This window comes from Saimiri boliviensis, chromosome 5, assembly GCF_048565385.1.
Source record: "Saimiri boliviensis isolate mSaiBol1 chromosome 5, mSaiBol1.pri, whole genome shotgun sequence".
In the NCBI taxonomy this organism is placed as follows: Eukaryota; Metazoa; Chordata; class Mammalia; order Primates; family Cebidae; genus Saimiri; species Saimiri boliviensis.
Window position 1 is genome coordinate 69,339,791 of NC_133453.1, and position 17,713 is coordinate 69,357,503.

General features: G+C 39.1%; 1 protein-coding gene across 3 annotated transcripts in view; it reads right to left on the reverse strand.

Moving 5' to 3' along the window:
- The window catches only part of MYO3B (myosin IIIB), a 512,276-nt gene that overhangs the window by 224,481 nt on the left and 270,082 nt on the right, over positions 1-17,713 (reverse strand). For all 3 annotated transcript variants that reach the window (XM_074399494.1, XM_074399493.1, XM_010352269.3), the window contains one exon: positions 1,240-1,319. In XM_074399494.1, the coding sequence (XP_074255595.1) occupies positions 1,240-1,319 (80 nt within the window). The remainder of the gene's footprint in view (positions 1-1,239; positions 1,320-17,713) is intronic.

Below are 17,713 nucleotides of genomic sequence, written 5' to 3' on the forward strand. Positions count from 1 at the left end.
TAACCCCGTCTCTACTAAAATACAAAAAACTAGCCGGGCATAATGGCATGTGCCTGTAGTCCCAGCTACTCAGGAGGCTGAGGCAGGAGAATTGCTTGAACACTGGAGGTAGAGGTTGCAGTGAGCCAAGATCGCACCACTGCACTCCAGCCTGGGCAACAGAGTGAGACTATCTCTAAAAAGAAAAAAATTATTGTTTACAAAAAATGATTTAAGTTCCTACTCTAAGCAAATAAGTCTTTTATTCTCAACTAAAGTAAGTATAAATATGCATATCTGTACCAATTTTGGAAAATTATTCAACAGTATTAATGTGTGGCCAAATTGTTTATTCTTTATCAAATAAATTTTCAGTATAAAGCAAAAGATAAGAAAATACAGAGATGTGGACCAGTTTTTCACTGTGTTTTGTTTTTTGAGATGGAGTCTCACTCTGTCACCAGGCTGGAGTGCAATGGTGCGATCTCAGCTCACTGCAACCTCCGCCTCCCAGGTTCAAGCGATCTTCCTGCCCCAACCTCCCAAGTAGCTGGGAATACAGGCACGCATCACCATGCCCAGCTGATTTTTTTGTATTTTTCGTAGAGATGGTATTTCACTGTATCGACCAGGATGGTCTCAATCTCTTGACTTTGCGATCTGCCCACCTCAGCCTCCCAAAGTACTGAGATTACAGGTGTGAGCTGTCGCACTCAGCTGATGTGACCAGTTTTTACATCAATACCTTGAAGGTCATTGTGTTTCCATGTTAGCACTTACAATGAAATTAACCAAGCAGTCCTTAAGTCTCTTGCTAAACTTTAGCTGAAAGGATAGAACAGTTAAAGACATTTTTACAGCTGGATATTTTTTCACCCTTCTAATAACCCCTTTGCACACATGAGTGTACAAGTCATTTTTCAGGGGGCAAAGCAGAGCAACAGGAACCACTCATGGTTTCTTTCCTCCTGATTCGATTTGGTCCACTAGCTTGCTGGTAGTTTCAGAGAAAGGCTTTATCTTTTCTTTATTTTCAGGCAGCATTGTTCTTAAGTGCTCTTTCTGAGAATCAGGATTGTAAGGATTCCATGATGTTTCCAATTTCCTAAACTCTGATTTCCTAAATGCCTTTGATCTCTCTACTAAACTGCCCAGGCAGTGGGCTGCATGAAGGGAACTAATGCTGCCCACTCTTGGATTATCCCTGGGTCAATAGTACCTGCCAGTCCAGATCATATTTGGTGCAAATCTGTTACTCACCTTGGCTTTCCCAGCACTGAAATGTGGAGGCAAAGATCTCGAGGCCACTGTTGTCCTAGCTCTTGTCTGGGCCAGGTTACCTGAGAAAGAGACCACAAAGCACATAAATTAAAGGAAAAGTTAAGGAATAGAATCATGAGTAATTTTTCCCTTTGTGTCCTTATATTTTTTTGAATTTTCAAAATAATTTGCTCTGAATATAAAAAATTTGGAAACTTTTGAAACTTTGATGATATAAATTGTAAGCTATAATAATTATAAGTTTAAAATAATTTGTAATTTATAAATGAATTTATATTAGTTTTATAAGCAAAAAGAAAGAACATAAAAGTATTAAATTTATGTTCACTGAATAAACTAGAAATAAAAGGAAATTACCTCAACATAACAATGGCCATTTATGAAAATCTCATAGCTAAATGTCAGAGGCATTTGAACCAGAGCAACTCCATCCTGAATAGGAGCTGAGTGAAAATAAGGCTGAAACCTACTGAGCTGCATTCCCGGGAAGTTAGGCATTCTTAGCCACAGATGAGACAGGAGTTTAGCACAAAATACAGGTCATAAAGACTTGGATGATAAAACAGGTTGTGTTTGAAAAAAAAGAAAAAGCTAGCCAAATCTCACCAAAACCAAGATGGTGCTTAAAGTGACCTCTGGTCATCCTCATTGCTCATTATATGCTAACTATAATGCATTAGCATGCTAAAAGACACTCCCACCATCTCCATGACAGTTTACAAATGCATGACAACATCAGGAGTTACCCTATGTGGCCTCCAAGGAGGAGAACCCCTCAGTTCTGGGAATTGCCAACGCTTTTCCTAGAAAACTCATGAAAAATCCACTACTTGTTAAGCATATAATCAAGGAACAACTGTAAAAATGGGTTACCAGCAGCCTTCGGGGCTTTGCTGCCTATGGAGCACCCATGCTTTTATTTCTTTACTTTCCTAATAAACTTGCTTTCACTTTATTCTATGGACTCACCCAGAATTCTTTCTTGGGCAACATCCAGGAACCCTGTCTTGGAATCTGGACTGCAACCTCTTTCCGGTAACACAAATATCATACCAGTGAAAAATTGAAAGCTTTTTCCTCACGATGAAAAACAAGACAAGGATTCACACACTCGCCACTTCTACTCAATATATGATAGTAATGGAAGTCTTGGCTGGGGCAATTAGGTAAGAAAAAGAAATAAAAGACATCAACCACAGAAAGGAAGAAGTCAAATTATCTCTGTCCACGATCTTATAGGTAGAAAACCCTAAAGATTCCACATTAAGGTGGGGTGTGGTGTTCATGTCTGTAATCCCAGCACTTTGGGAGGCTGAGACAGGTGGATTGAGAGGTCAGGAGTTCAAGACCTGCCTGGCCAATATGGTTAAACCCCATCTCTACTAAAAATACAAAAATTAGCTGGGCATGGTGGCGGGCACCTGTAATCCCAACTACTCAGGAGTCCGAGGCAGGAGAATCACTTGAACATGGGAGGTGGAGGTTGCAGTGAGCTGAGACTGTGCCATTGCACTCCAGCCTGAGTGAAAAGAGCAAGACTTTGTCTCAAAAAAAAAAAAAAAAAAAAAAAAAAAGAAAAAAGAAAAGAAATTCCACATTAAAAAATGTATTAGAATTGATAAATGTTAGAACTAACTTTAGCAACACTGTTTGATATAAAATCAACACCCAAAAATCAGTTGCTTTTTTTTTTTTTTTTTTTTTTTGAGACAGAGTCTCACTCTGTCACCCTGGCTGGAGTGCAGTGGTGTGATCTCAGCACACTGCAACCTCCATCTCCCAAGTTCAAGCAATTCTCATGCTTCGGCCTCCTGAGTAGCTGGGATTATAGGCACCCTCCACCACATCTGGCTAATTCAGTTGCATTTTTATACACTAAAAATTAACTAATCAAAAAAGAAATTAAGGAAACAGTTTCATTTACAATAGCATCAAAATACAATAGAAATAAATTTAATCAAAGAGACAAAAGACTTCTGCACCAAAAACTACAAAACATTGCTCAGAGAAATTAAGACACAAATAAATGAATAGACGTAACTGTTCACTGATTGGAAGACTTAATATTGTTAAAATGTCCATACTACCCAAAGCATTCTACAGATTCAGTGTAATCCTTATTAAGAACCAATGGCATCTTTTGCAGATACAAAAAATATCCTAAATCCATATACAACCACATAGGACTGAGAAGAACCAAAACAACAGTAAGAAAAAGAGCAAAGCTGGAGGACTTAAGTTTCCTGAATTCAAAACATATTACAAAGCTACAGTATTCAAAACATATGGTACTGAAATAAAGACAGACAAATAGACCAATTAAATAAAATAGAGTGCCCAGAAATAAACACACACAAATGTGTGACAAAATGATATTTGAAAAGGGCACCAAGACTATACAAAGTGGTAAGATAATCTCTTCAACAAACAGTGTCAGAAAACGTGGAAATCAACTGCAAAAGAATAAAACTGAACTGTTACAATACATAAAAATCAAATCAAAATGAATTAAATATCAAAATGCAAAAACTGAAACTATAAAACTCCTAGAAGAAAACATGGGAGAAAAACTTCATGGCATTAGTCTTGGCAACAATTTTTTAGGTATGAAACCAAAACATAGGCTATAAAAGCAAATATAGACAATGATACTACAGAAAACTAAAACTTCTACTCAACCAAAGAAATAATCAATGAAGTGTAAAGATAACCTATGGAATGGGAGAAAGTATGTTCAAACCATATAGCTAGTAAAGGATTAACATGCAAAATTTATAAGGAACTCCTAAATAGTAAATAAATAGTACTAAATAGAACTAAATAGTAAAATAGAACTAAATAGTAAAATAGAACTAAATAGTACTAAATAGAACTAAATAGTAAAAAAGCCAAAGTTACAACAACAACAACAAAAAACAATTTAAATGTGGACTTCAATACACCTATCTCCAAAGAAGGCATACAAATGGCTAAGAGGTATATGAAGAGATACTCAGTATCACTAAACATCAGGGAAATTAAAATCAAAACCATAATGAGATGAAATATTACCTCATACCTATTAAGATGGTCATCATCAAAGAAACAGAAACAAGTGTTGAAGAAGATAGAAATTAGAACCCTCTGCACTGCTGGTGGGACTATAAAATGGTGTAGCTGCTATGGAAAATGTAGCATAAAGGTTCCCCCAAAAAATTAAAAATAGATCTACCATATGATACAGCAATCCCACTTCTGATATGTATCTAAAAGAATTGAAAACAAGATCTCTAAGAGATATTTGCCTCCCGTGTTCATTGCACCATTATTCAAAGGGCCAAGAAATATAAACAAACCGAATGCCTACCAACAGGTGAATGGAAAAAGAACATGTAGTATATACATACAATTGAATACCCAGCCTTAAAAAAACAAGGAACTCCTGCCATACGCTATAATATGGATGAAGCTGGAGGACATTATGCTAAGGGAAATAAGGCAGTCACAACATAGTACTGCATGATTCCACTTACATGAGGTATCTAAAAGTAGTCAAACTCACAAAAGCAGAGAGTAGAATGGTAGCTGTCAATGGCTGGGGGCAGGAGGAGGTGGGAGCTGCTATTCAATTGGTACTGGGTTTTAGTCACATAATATAAAAAATTTCTAGAGATATGCTGTACAAAAATGTGCACATAGTTGATGCTGTATCGTATACTTAAAAAGAAAGTAGATTTCATGTTATATATATATATTGTTTTACTACAACAACAAGAAAAAGACTCCAACTGGGACACTGATTAGCACTGAAGAAAAAAGATGCTGAAGGAAGTTTTCCTGAGAAAGAAGTTAGATTGAGTACATCATCGTGAGGGTTTAGGACACAGGCACTGATTAGTAGACCAGGCAGTAAGGATCCTTCAGGGGAGGAAAAATATCTTTTTATCTATCTACCCATCCTAGGCTCACGGTTGACACCCTTATAACAAAGGACAGATTAACAAGTGAAAAGCATAAAAATTTACTTAATATAAGTTTTAGGTGACTCTAGAGCCTTTTTAAGGAAATAAAAAGGAGAGCAGTAAAGAAATAAAAGACGACACATCATCTAATGGTAAGAAACTGGGGAAACAGCAAGGCCTATTTGTTCAGATTCTTCTCTGTGTCTCTGTGTCTTCAGAGATACGGATATTTCTTTTCTGTGGGTAGAAGACCACCAGTTCCTACATGACAGTCGTACAGCCTGCTTTAGGGGAAGGTCAGAAAAATCCTTCCTAGATTTTATGACCTGCTTCAAGGGAGAAGGAAGTGGGGACTAAGCGTGACATTCCTGCTTCTGCCATTTTCTCAAATTCCTTCAGCTTAAAATATTCAATAGGTCAAGGGGCCTAATTCTGGGATAGTGGGCCCTGAACCCCATCAATCCCTCTGCACATAAGGAGAAACCCGGCCACCTGCAGTGAATCAGTGGGGTAGGGAGTGGGAGAACGCAGCCTCTGAATCCCTGGGGCCAATGAAGTTTTGCAGGGCTTTGCATTTGTCAGGGGTGTGACCTCAAACAAATTAACTTTTCAAAGTCTCAGTGTCCCTGTCCATAGCAAGAAAACAGTACTACCTGTTTTCCACCCATAATACTTCTCAGAGTTATTATGGGGATTCAACAAGACAAATCACAAAACTCACCATCAATACAGGACTAGAGAAAGGCCGTATTTTATTATTACTTGCTGTGAACTGTTCACAAAGGTCTCAAAGCAGAAAGCAAGAAAAGACCAGGAAATCTCACCAATTCCCTGTGAGCGCTGGTTAGTCAAAACAAAAACAAAAACAAAAACAAAAAAACTATGAAAGGTAAGAAAAAATGATGAGGCAACTCGTGGCCACTCAGATCCCTCCCACATTTCACCTTTGAAGAGTCTGAAGGGCCTGCTCACTACCCCACCCACCCTTCACCACTTCCCTGATTCCTCTTCCCCCAAACCAAGTGCGTGAAGAGATTTGTTTGCGTTTTTACCTACAGTGTTATTTGATTCCGTAGCAAAATAAAAAGTTGTTAATGAAAGGAAGTGCTGCAATTTGTGCATATTCAAGACACTCAAGGTTTCAAAGTTTCAGCAAGTCTAGCACAAAGATGTCCAAATGTTTTCACTGGCGATATCTTCAGAGGCTAAACTGTGATTAATAGCCCAGAAAGAACCCTTTGAAGCAGGATTGGTGACATCAAAGTCGTAATCCAGGGGTGGCAGGAGCTTTATAATGAGTGGGAAGCATTTTAACACATTTCAAAGGATTTACAGCATGAATAAACAATAGACCTCAGCAGATGCGCCACACACACCTTTCAGAAACATAACCTATACAAAGTTTCCATTTTAATTTAAATGTAAATACAGTGTTCACACTTCTTTCAAAGGTTAAGCATCCTCAGTGCTTCGCCCCCTAGACAGCCTCTTCTCAGCCCCAGAACACCCTCCTGTGCTTCTCAAAACTGCAACTACCAATGTGTGTCCTGTGTCACAAAGAGAAAACAGAAGTCAGAGACATCTAATGGAATTTATATCCTATGTGGGATCGCTTCTCGGCCTTTTGGCTAAGATCAAGTGTATATACTATGTGGGAATTGTGTTAAGAGAGACTCTGAATTGGAGCTTACAGTGATCTCACACAGTTTCCTTGCTTCCAACTTAAAGAAACAGACACAAGTGGTCTGAAGACAGAGTTGAAACTTTTAAAAGATGGCAATTTTCCAACTGCTTCAGATGATTTTCCTTGCTGGGAAAGTACCCCAGAACCCAGGGTTTTCATCTGTAGTCATCTGTTAAGAACTGCCCCAAAGGATAGCTTGTTGTTTTAAATAATCAAACATAGAATTCAGTCTCCCTCTGCTGCATCCTCTGGGTTTATAGGACTTGTTGCAGGGTTCCAGCAGTGATTGTTGGTGGGCATTTGTTTGAGAAATTTTTCTGCTTTAATTTTCTCTCCAAACACAAGAAATAGGCTTATAAACTAAGAAATGATTGCAAAGCAGTGCTGAAATGTCCAAAGCTGTTTGTGTCAAATAGCTACAAATATAAGGAGCTGCAAATAAAAAATCAGATGCTTCAGTTCCTCCATTACAAGACAAAGTTATCTTAGTAGACCTGAGAACTGAAATCATGTACCCCACATTCAGCTTAGATATGAGAACCGAAACCACATTTTATGTCTACAATACAATGACCTTGTGTAATTCCTGTCTCCATTAGCATGAGTTTCTTTTGCCAGGAGTCTCCAAGCCCAGACAAATAGTTAGATTGCTCACCACAGAAACTTCCTCAAAGACTCATCAGCTCTTCCGTGGAAAGGATCAACCTGACAGTTCAGTCCCTGTGATTCTGTAAATCTCTCCTGTCAAAGTGCTCCCCTTGGTGTTTCCACCAGCCTTGGATTGCTGCTTTGTGATCCTTACCCAAACCTAATCAAAGGCCCTCACTTTGAAAGATGCTTCTTTAAAATATATGATTGCTCAACAAACTCTGACCTTGACTTCCCTTCTCCAAGACACTGCCAAAGCTTGGAGAGTGGTGGGAAGCAATCAACTTCACTTTTATCTTATCAGCGAGTTCTGTTGGTAATGTTTGGGAGCAAGCTTGGGACAGACCTACGCTAATGCAATACGTGCAGTAATTAACATGTTCCAATTTCAGTTTATAATACTGTAGCTAACAAAATACCAGGAGTTAAATTCAGTACATAGTTGCATAAAAACATACTATAAAAAATACTATAGTAGCTATATGCATTGGCTCTCATCTGTAATCTCAGAATTTGGGGAGGTCAAGTGGGAAGATCGCCTAAGCCCAGGAGTTTGAGACCAGCCTGGGCAACACAGAGAGACCCCGTCTCGACAAAAAAAAAAAAAAAAAAAAAAATCTAAAAATTAGCTGGGTGTGATGGCATGCCTGGGGTCCCAGCTACTCAGGAGGCTGAAGTGTTACATCAGTTGAGTCTGGGAGGTTGAGGCTGCAGTGAGCCATGATCACACCACTGCACTCTAGCCTGGGCAACAGAGCAAGACCCCATCTCAAAAAACACAAACCTATAGTATTTCGTATGCTAAAATACTTTTTTCATCTTTTTTCCATCTCTCCTAAATCTATAACAAGAATTTATTTTAGATTTGATACATCAGAGTAACTTAAGACAGCCACAAAATATGACACAGCTGTAGGAAGCCAAGAAAAGGCAATCATGTGTGATGTTAAATTTTGTTCAGCAGATTTTACTTTCTCCCTTAGCATTTATCTACAGCTTTAAAGTTTAATATAAATAAATGGGCAGAGCAGGATGGAAGAGTTCCCAGCCCACTTGGACATGACCTAATCTCTTATGAAAAGAATATGGAGGCCGGGCGCGGTGGCTCAAGCCTGTAATCCCAGCACTTTGGGAGGCCGAGGCGGGTGGATCACGAGGTCGAGAGATCGAGACCATCCTGGTCATCATGGTGAAACCCCGTCTCTACTAAAAATACAAAAGCTGAGGCAGGAGAATTGCTTGAACCCAGGAGGCGGAGGTTGCGGTGAGCCGAGATCGCGCCATTGCACTCCAGCCTGGGTAACAAGAGCGAAACTCCGTCTCAAAAAAAAAAAAAAAAAAAAAAGAATATGGATAATGTATATACAGTCACGTGTTGCTTAATGACAAGGATATGTTCTGAGAAAAGAGTCATAGGGAATTTTGTCGTTTGTAAACAGCCTAGAGGTACTTACAAAAACCTAGATGTATAGCCTCTGCACACTGTGACAGTTACAGATACAGAATGAAATCACTTTTGTCAGACCCAGACAAAATAGGGCTGGGAAGGCCTGAAAAAGAGGAGACTCATGCTTACATGTCTGAGATAAGAACTGTTTCCAAGGACTTTCTAAAAACCCCACAAAAACCGTTTTTGCATCCTTCATGCATCTCCTGCTTTGATGAGGTTTTAGCACTAAGCATTCTATAGGACTGCAGTCATTCAGTTAAGATGTTCTCAGAAGAACACTTGCCCAGTAACAGTATCTCCACCAGTGAACTGAAAACTCTGGCTTTGAACCTCTGGAACCAATGAACTCTGTTTCTAAGCAGCTTATGCAAATCTCTTTTTTGCTAATAAAACCTCCCTAACACTTCCCTCACTGAATGTACTGGTGGCTTGCCATTTTATGCCACTCCAGATTATAATCCTTATTTATATTCCTAAATTTTATATTTATAGATAATTTTCTCTCTCTCTCTCTCTCTCTCTCTCTCTCTCTCTCTCTCTCTGTGTGTGTGTGTGTGTGTGTGTGTGTGTGTCTGTGTGTGTGTGGTTTTTGTTTTTTTAAGGTTGATACACCTAGGCTATATGGTATAGCCTATTTCTCCAAGGCTAAAAACCTGTATAGTATGTTGCTGTATGGAATACTATAGGCAATTAAAACACAATTAAAATGAAAAGTATTTGCATATCTAAACACAGAAAAGGTACAGCAAAAATATGATATAAAATGTAAAAAAAAACCAGTACACCTATATAGGGCACATAACACGAATGACTTGCAGGAGGGGAAGTTTCTCTGGGTGAGTCAGTGAGTGAGTGGTATGTGAAGGCCTAGGACAGTACTGTCCACTACTGTGACTTTACAAATACTGCAGACTTAGGCTATACTACATTTATTAAAAAATATTTTTCTTTCTTTTTTTTTTAGACAGAGTCTTACTCTGTCGCCCAGGCTGGAGTGTTGTGGCACAATCTCGGCTCACTGCAAACTCTGCCTCCTGGGTTCAAGCGATTCTCTTGCCTCAGCCTCCTGAGTAGCTGGGATTACAGGTGTGTGCCACCACGCCCAGCTAATATTTTTTGTATTTTTAATAGAAACGGTGTTTTACCATGTTGGCCAGGCTGGTCTCGACTATCTGAACTTGTGATCCGCCCATGTTGGCCTCCCAAAGTGCTGGGATTACAGGTGTGAGCCACCACTCTGGCCTTCTTTTTCTTCAATAATAAATTTACCACTTACCATACCTGTTTTAATTTACAAACTTTAAAAGCTTAAAAAACTTTTTGACTCTTGGCCAGGCGCGGTGGCTCATGCCTGTAATCCCAGCACGTTGGGAGGCTGAAGCAGGCAGATCTTGAGGTCTGGAGATCAAGACCATCCTGGCCAACATAGTGAAACCCCATCTCTACTAAAATACAAAAAAAAATTAACCAGGCATGGTGGTGTGCACTTGTAGTTCCAGCTACTTGGGAGGCTGAGGCAGGGGAATTACTTGAACCTGGGAAGCAGAGTTTGCAGTGAGCTGAGATGGCGCCACTGCACTTCAGCCTAGTGACACAGTGAGACACCCTCTCAAAAAAACCAAAAAACAAACAAACAAAAAAACTTTTTTACTCTTTTGAAATAACACTTAGCTCAAAACACAAACACATTGTAAGATGTACAAAAATATTTTCTTCGTATACTGATTCTATAAGCCTTTTTAAATTTTAAGATCTTTTTACAAATTTGTTTCTTTACTTTTTAATTTTTTAATTAAAAACAAAGACACTAGGTGAGGCACTAAGTCAGATGCCTGTAATCCCAAAACTTTGGGAGGTCAAGGTGGATGGATCACGAGGTCAGGAGTTCAAGACCAGCCTGACCAACATGGTGAAAACCCATCTCTACCAAAAATAGAAAAATTTTCCAGGTGTGGTGGTAAGCACCTGTAATCCCAGCTACTCAGGAGGCTGAGGCTGAGAATTCTTGAAACCGGGCGGCAGAGGTTGCAGTGAGCAGAGATCACGGAGGACAGAGTGACACTCCATCTCAAACAAACAAACAAAAAACAAAGACACTAACACACACAATAGCAGAGGCCTACACAGGGTGAGGATCATCAATATCACTGTCTTCTACATCCACACGTCTTGTCCCACTGGAAGGTCTATGGAGCAATAACACATAGGGAGTTGTCATCTCCTCTAATCACAAAGCCTTCGCTGTAATCACAATGCCTTCTTCTAGAATACCTCTTGAAGAACCTGAGGCAGTGTTACAGTTAACTTAAAAGAAATACGGAGTACACACTAACTGAATAACTTAAAAGCATACTAGAGCATATACATAAACCAGTAACATAGTTGTTTATTATCATTATTCAGTGCTATGCTAACTGGATCTGCTGTATTTTAGACAACTGGCAGTGTGGTAGGCTTGCTGTATCAGCATCACTACAAACACGTAAGTAATGCATTACAAAGGCTAGGACGTCACTAGGAGACAGGAATTTTTCAGCTCCATAGTAATCTCAGGGGACCCCAGTTGTATATGTGGTCTGTCATTGACTGAAATGTCATTATGTGATGCACATAACTATATATAGAGGAATTGTAGCTTTGTGAAGGGAAGGAATCAAGAGTAAGTAAGAGACCACACTGTCCTTCCACCTGTTTTACTGAAAAAAGGTATGCACAGATAACAAAGTCACTGTCTTTTCTGAATATACAACTTTATCGTGCATGTGAGAAATTCAAAGGCCCAAAGAAACCCCTTCCTATTCTTGTATTGACTTTTAATTGGCAGTTGTCTGGCATTTCAAGGAATTTCTACATAATTAACACCTTTAGACTATTTGCTTGAAGAAAGCCAAACCAATGTTTTCACTGACTTTTTCTTTAGAATGTAAACAGCTTGGCAAGATTTGTGACCCAGAGATCTCAAACTGCAGAGCTAGGGAAAAAAATAGTAACTCCTTCTTCTCTCCTTAAGCTTTAAAACTCATCAACAGGATGTCAGTCCAGCAAACAACTGTACTGAATCCAAGACTCTTTCAAGGAGCTAACAAGCCTTCTCTTTCCTAACACAGCCAAGAGTGGAGTTGCTCTCTGTTTTCTGCATTTTGTGGCCACATTGGCAGAAGGTCAGTCTCTTTTAATGACAAGAATTTCTTCTTAGAGCTAGATGAAGGAAGCTCTTCCCATATGTTCTTGGTGGAGTTTGCTTGAAAATAACATGGCTGCCACATGGCATGATATGTGTTCACCAAAGTACAAGAGCCTATACGGTTGACATTTACCCAAAAACTGCCCAAGAAGACTTGATACATTTAAAAACACAATAAAATAAAAGCCACATACACATGTCTGTCAGCACCCATGTCACTGAGGTATGAGAATGGCTGATTCCAATCTCAGAGCAATTAGAGATAGTCCTGGGCGAAATCATAATTTGGGAAAAGAAGATGTATTCAAATTCCCCATGTCCCTTTTCACCTCTCTGTTTCCACTTCTGAGGGTGCAACACGGCTTTAATGCTGTCTCGTCCCTATCCCAATATCCAGTTTCCCCTACTTCACTGTCCCACCCTCGAACTTTTCCATGCAGTACACACCACCTCCACATTCCCATCAAATCTCCTTTTGTCTTTGTTCAAAACCTACAGGTTCATCTGACACTTAATCCAGGTATAATGTGTTAATGGACAAATGAATGTATTAATTCATTCAGGTGAGATGTTTATATGGTAAAAAAAAAGAAAAAGCTGTCTAGAAAAAAATTTATGGAATGATTCTATTGATGGGAATGTTGAGTACCTACAGATGATCTAGTGTCTAGGTAAGGGGGACAGTTTTGAGATAGTTTGAGATAGGGGATCTTTCATTTAATGATGCCCAAGTTATTCATACTTTGAAATAATACAGTAAAGCCCTTCTATGGGTCTTATAAAGGATGAATAGAATGCAGTTGGTATATATATGAGGGATTCTTTCCAGGACGCCCAGGTATACCAAAATCTACGCAGTCAGCTCTGAAGAACCCACATGTAAGAAAAGTCGGCCCTCCATATATGCAGTTTTGCATCCAAACAATACTGTATTTTTGATCTGCATTTGGTTGAAAAAAAAACAAACCTGTATATAAGTGGACCTGCACAGTTCAAACGAACACTGTTCAAGAGCCAACTATACAGTTCTCTGTTTCAAGGAGAGGACAGCCCAGTGAAGCTCTTGTGGGAAGGGGAAAGGCTGGCATGTAAAGAATTCATTGCAATGTAAATTGGTGACTGTTAGAATAAACCTCTGAATAAAGTGACATGAAGGGACAGAATACTAAGTTTTCATGAGAAAATGAGGAAAACAAAAACTGAAGAGCAGGCAGTGAATGAGCTAGATTTTGAAAGCAAAACATGAATTTGATAGGAAATGGAAGATATTCTATCTGGAAGACAAGAACAAGATGGACACAGAATGGAAGCCTGAAGCTTCCAGAGAGTTCCAGAGAGTTTGTAAGGCACATTCCCAGGAGGCTTCTTATTTTAAAATTAGACATTTAATAATAGCATTAAAACATTTATTATTTTACGCTTGCAAGAATAAAAACAAGTGACTCACCACTCCCTTCCAATGAAAATACTACCTATGAGCACAGTTTTAGGGGGAAGAAAATATGGGCAGGAAGGCTTTATTAAGGTATCGTAAGTCATTGGTGGGACTGTGAACAAAAGCCTGTTCTGCTTTTCAGGTAGAATGCTCATTCATCCATGTGGCCAAAGGTAGGGTTTGGACACAAACTAGTAGGGAACTCATTCCATTTAGTACAGTGCTGATATAGCCAAAGTCTCGAGTAAAATCTCATATGCAGGTAGTTTCATATACAGAAATTACATTCCACAGTCGAAAAACAGAATCCTAAATGCTCAGGCTGGAGTGAATAAACTGATTAATGCAAAGTAAAAAAATCCTCCCCAGAAGATGTGTACAACACATCTTATCTATTGATGGGAGGTCAGTCATATAATTTCCCACAACGCCTATGCTTCCTTGTGTTTTTAAGCCTGAGAAAGTTACACAGGGCTTCCATGAACAAGACACTGTTAGCCTTCCATTGTGCGGGATTATGATTCAGTGCTTGGAACTATAAATGCTTTTTTGAGTTTTCCTCTTTGGCATGGATGCAATGAAAAGGACACTGGAAAGTGAGAAACTTGGATTCTTATGCCAAATCTGCCACTGACTTTAGGAGATCATGTCTACTCTTTATGACTTACTTGCGTTATATGTCAAATGAGGAGTTTGAGAAGATCCGTGGTTCTGCACTTGTGTGTCATGGCATTCCAACATGGTGCCCATAATAAATACCTTTGTGGCTATGTAGCTTCACCTAGATCAATGCCAGGCACGTGGTGTAGACAGGGGTGGACTGTTCTCTGAAAGGGAACTCGAACAAACAGTGTGTAATATCAGCCTGGTGCCAAAACAAAAGATTGTGTGACATCTGTGGCCAGGACACGTGTGAGCTTTACCTAAGCTATAAATCAGAGAGCTGATCAAGGCAGTAAACAGTATTGTTCAAAAATCAACAACATGCTGAACAATGAGCAAATGAGTAAGTGCAGTAACTGGCCTCAAGTTGGAGTAAAAAAAGGTAAGTAGGCCAGGTGTGGTGGCTCACGCCTCTAATCTCAGCATTTTGGGAGGCTGAGGTGGAGAGATCAACTGGGGTCCAGAGTTCGAGACCAGCCTGGCTGATATGGCGAAACCCCATCTCTACTAAAAATACAAAAAATTAGCTGGGTGTGGTAGCGTGTGCCTGTAATCGCAGCTACTCAAGAACTGCTTAAACTCAGGAGGGGGAGGTTGCAGTGAGCTGAGATCACACCATTGCACTCTAGGCTGGGCAACAGAGCAAGACTCCATCTAACAACAACAAAAAAATTAAGTAGCTTTAGGCTTCCATCAAGCTCTGAAATTTTATCTATAGTTGTAAAATATATCCTAAAAGACCCCTGAAGTGGGGGAAATAAGAAAGAAAAAAATAAAGGTGATAAAACTAAAATATGTAAAATGTGTTATTTCTTAGCAGTTCAGTAGGCAACAGAATGAGTGAGTAGTGATGATAGCCTGGCTTAGATAAAGGAAGGAAGCTTAGATAGTGGTTTTACTGAGGCCTGGATATTTAATTTGCCAATGCTGTCTTCACAGCTAACACCAGCAACCAGCAATGGCTCTGTTGCTATGATCTCTTCAGTTATTCCTCCTTCTTTACTTCACTATTGTGGCTAAAGTGAGCTTATTCAGTTCTCTAATTTTTTTTTTTTTATTTTTTTGAGGCAGAGTTTCACTTTTGTTGTCCAGGCTGGAGGGCAGTAGTGCGATCTTGGCTCACCGCAACTGCCGCCTCCTGGGTTCAAGAGATTGTTCTGCTTCAGCCTGCTGAGTAGCTGTGTATTACAGGTGTGTGCCACCATGCCCGGCTAATTTTGTATTTTTAGCAGAGATGGGGTTTCTCCATGTTGGTCAGGCTAGTCTCAAACTCCTGACCTCAGGTGAGCCACCCACCTTCACCTCCCAAAGTGCTGAGATTACAGGCATGCGCTACCTAGCCCAGCCCAGTTCTCCATTTTTTAAAATATTGTTCTTGTTCCTTAGCACATGAGAGAGGAGACAAAGGTATTGTTTTTTGCTCCCTTTCTGCAATGTTTTTAAGATTAATGAATTCAAGGTGTTCATTTTCAACATCTTTATGACATCTATTCTTCTACTAAAAGATTATGCTTCTTTTACATATTTGCAAAAATACCAGACATTTTGAAAAACTGGGTGCTAATGTGAAGGCAATAATCACTTATTTAAGCTTTTTTTTTTTCTCTTGGGTCTCTGAAAGCACTTAAGGTTAGCTTTTGATTTGTAGGTATCAAAGTCTAATTTTTATATTTACCAATTGTTTTTGCTCTATTTTAAAGAATGACTATTCCATGTCACTGCTCTTTTATAAAAGGACCTAGTATAAACATCCATGTGTATGTGTATATCGGGAAAAACTATAGCAACTTGAGAATTCAGAAAATAAGGAGACACATAATGAAATAGGTAGTATTCTGCAGGAGGAACTGAACTTGCAATTGGCCGGCAATACTCATATCTAAGCTACATTGTCATGTTTCTGAATACCCACATACACACATTTCCCATAGATACATATATAACCTACTCATAAAATGCCAATGCCCAGAATCACTTCTTCCATTGATTCTTATATACTTCATGGCGTTGAAGAATGAAGTGAATGTAACTTATATTCTTAAGCACAGGCATTGTTTTTTGGAGACCTTGGCTTTATGGAACTGTAATACTGCATTGTCCGAAATAACTGATTTCAAAAAAAACTTTCTAAATTAAAGTACTATCTGAGAGACTTGTGATGCAAATACTGATTTTTTTTTTTTTTTTTTTTTTGGAAAGAGTGAAACCTATTGAGAATAAAAGCCAACAAAGACTATTTTCTGGTGGAGGAACTCTACAAGCATCACAGCACTACACTGATGGTAGAGGTTGCAGCTAGTCAGTACAATTTGTGTCCATGTCCTTTAAAATCAATGTAAATATGCTATCTTATATTAGCATATACCAGTATTAATCTTTAGAAATGATTTGGCTCCTTATAGAGGTCACAACCTCTTTAGGCCAGGTACTAAGTAACTATTTCTACTCCCATACATTAATTAAAAAAATTTTTTTTTTTTTATTGAGATGGAGTTTCACTCTTGTTGCCTGGGCTGGAGTGCAATGGCGTGATCTCTGCTCACTGCAACCTCCACCTCCCAGGTTCAAGCAAACCTCCTGCCTCAGCCTCCTAAGTAGCTGAGATTACAGGCATGCACCACCACGCCTGGCTAATTTTGTATTTTTAGCAGAGACAGGGTTTCTCCATGTTGGTCAGGCTGGTCTTAAACTCTCAACCTCAGGTAATCCGCCTGCCTCAGCCTCCCAAAGTGCTGGGATTACAGTTGTGAGCCTTGCACCTGGCTCAAAAAAATATTTCTTCAGCAACTGCTATAAGACTTGCAAAGTGCCCTTTGCCTAAGCCTTCACATAGACGCTAAAGAAAAAAAAGTTAAATGAACTAGAAGCACATTTTAGAATGTGCCTACCCTTGCCGCCTAGAGACAGATTATATCTACTATCTCTTGGCAAACATCAGTATCACAGGTTCTTCTTTCAGTCATCCAAGAACACTTACAGCTCATTATCCTGAGGAGGTAAGCAATTGACTGTGAACCATTTTGCAGGGCTAGCGTAGCACCATGGATGAGTGATAAAATGGAATGAAATAGAGTTATGGTTTAAATATTTCTAGAGAATGTCTCATCAAAGGCAAAGATGTTAATTAATGATGCAACACTGAAAGCTATCCATGAATCTAATTAACACTGTGTCTGTGACATTCTAAGACATGGGGACATTCTAAGCTGCATAAGGGCAAACACTAAGTCTATTCTACTTAGCACCTCATACCTAGTGCTTAGTACAATATACCTAGCATATAGTAAGCATTCAATAATTATTTGTGAATGGATAAGTGAGTGAATAGCATGGCATTACATTTTTTTTAAATTTTTCAATTTAACATGACATCCAAAGCCCTCTAGAAGCAGACACTAGCTTACCCGACTTCCCCAACATACCATGAACTCTTTGCTGGTCTCTGGAC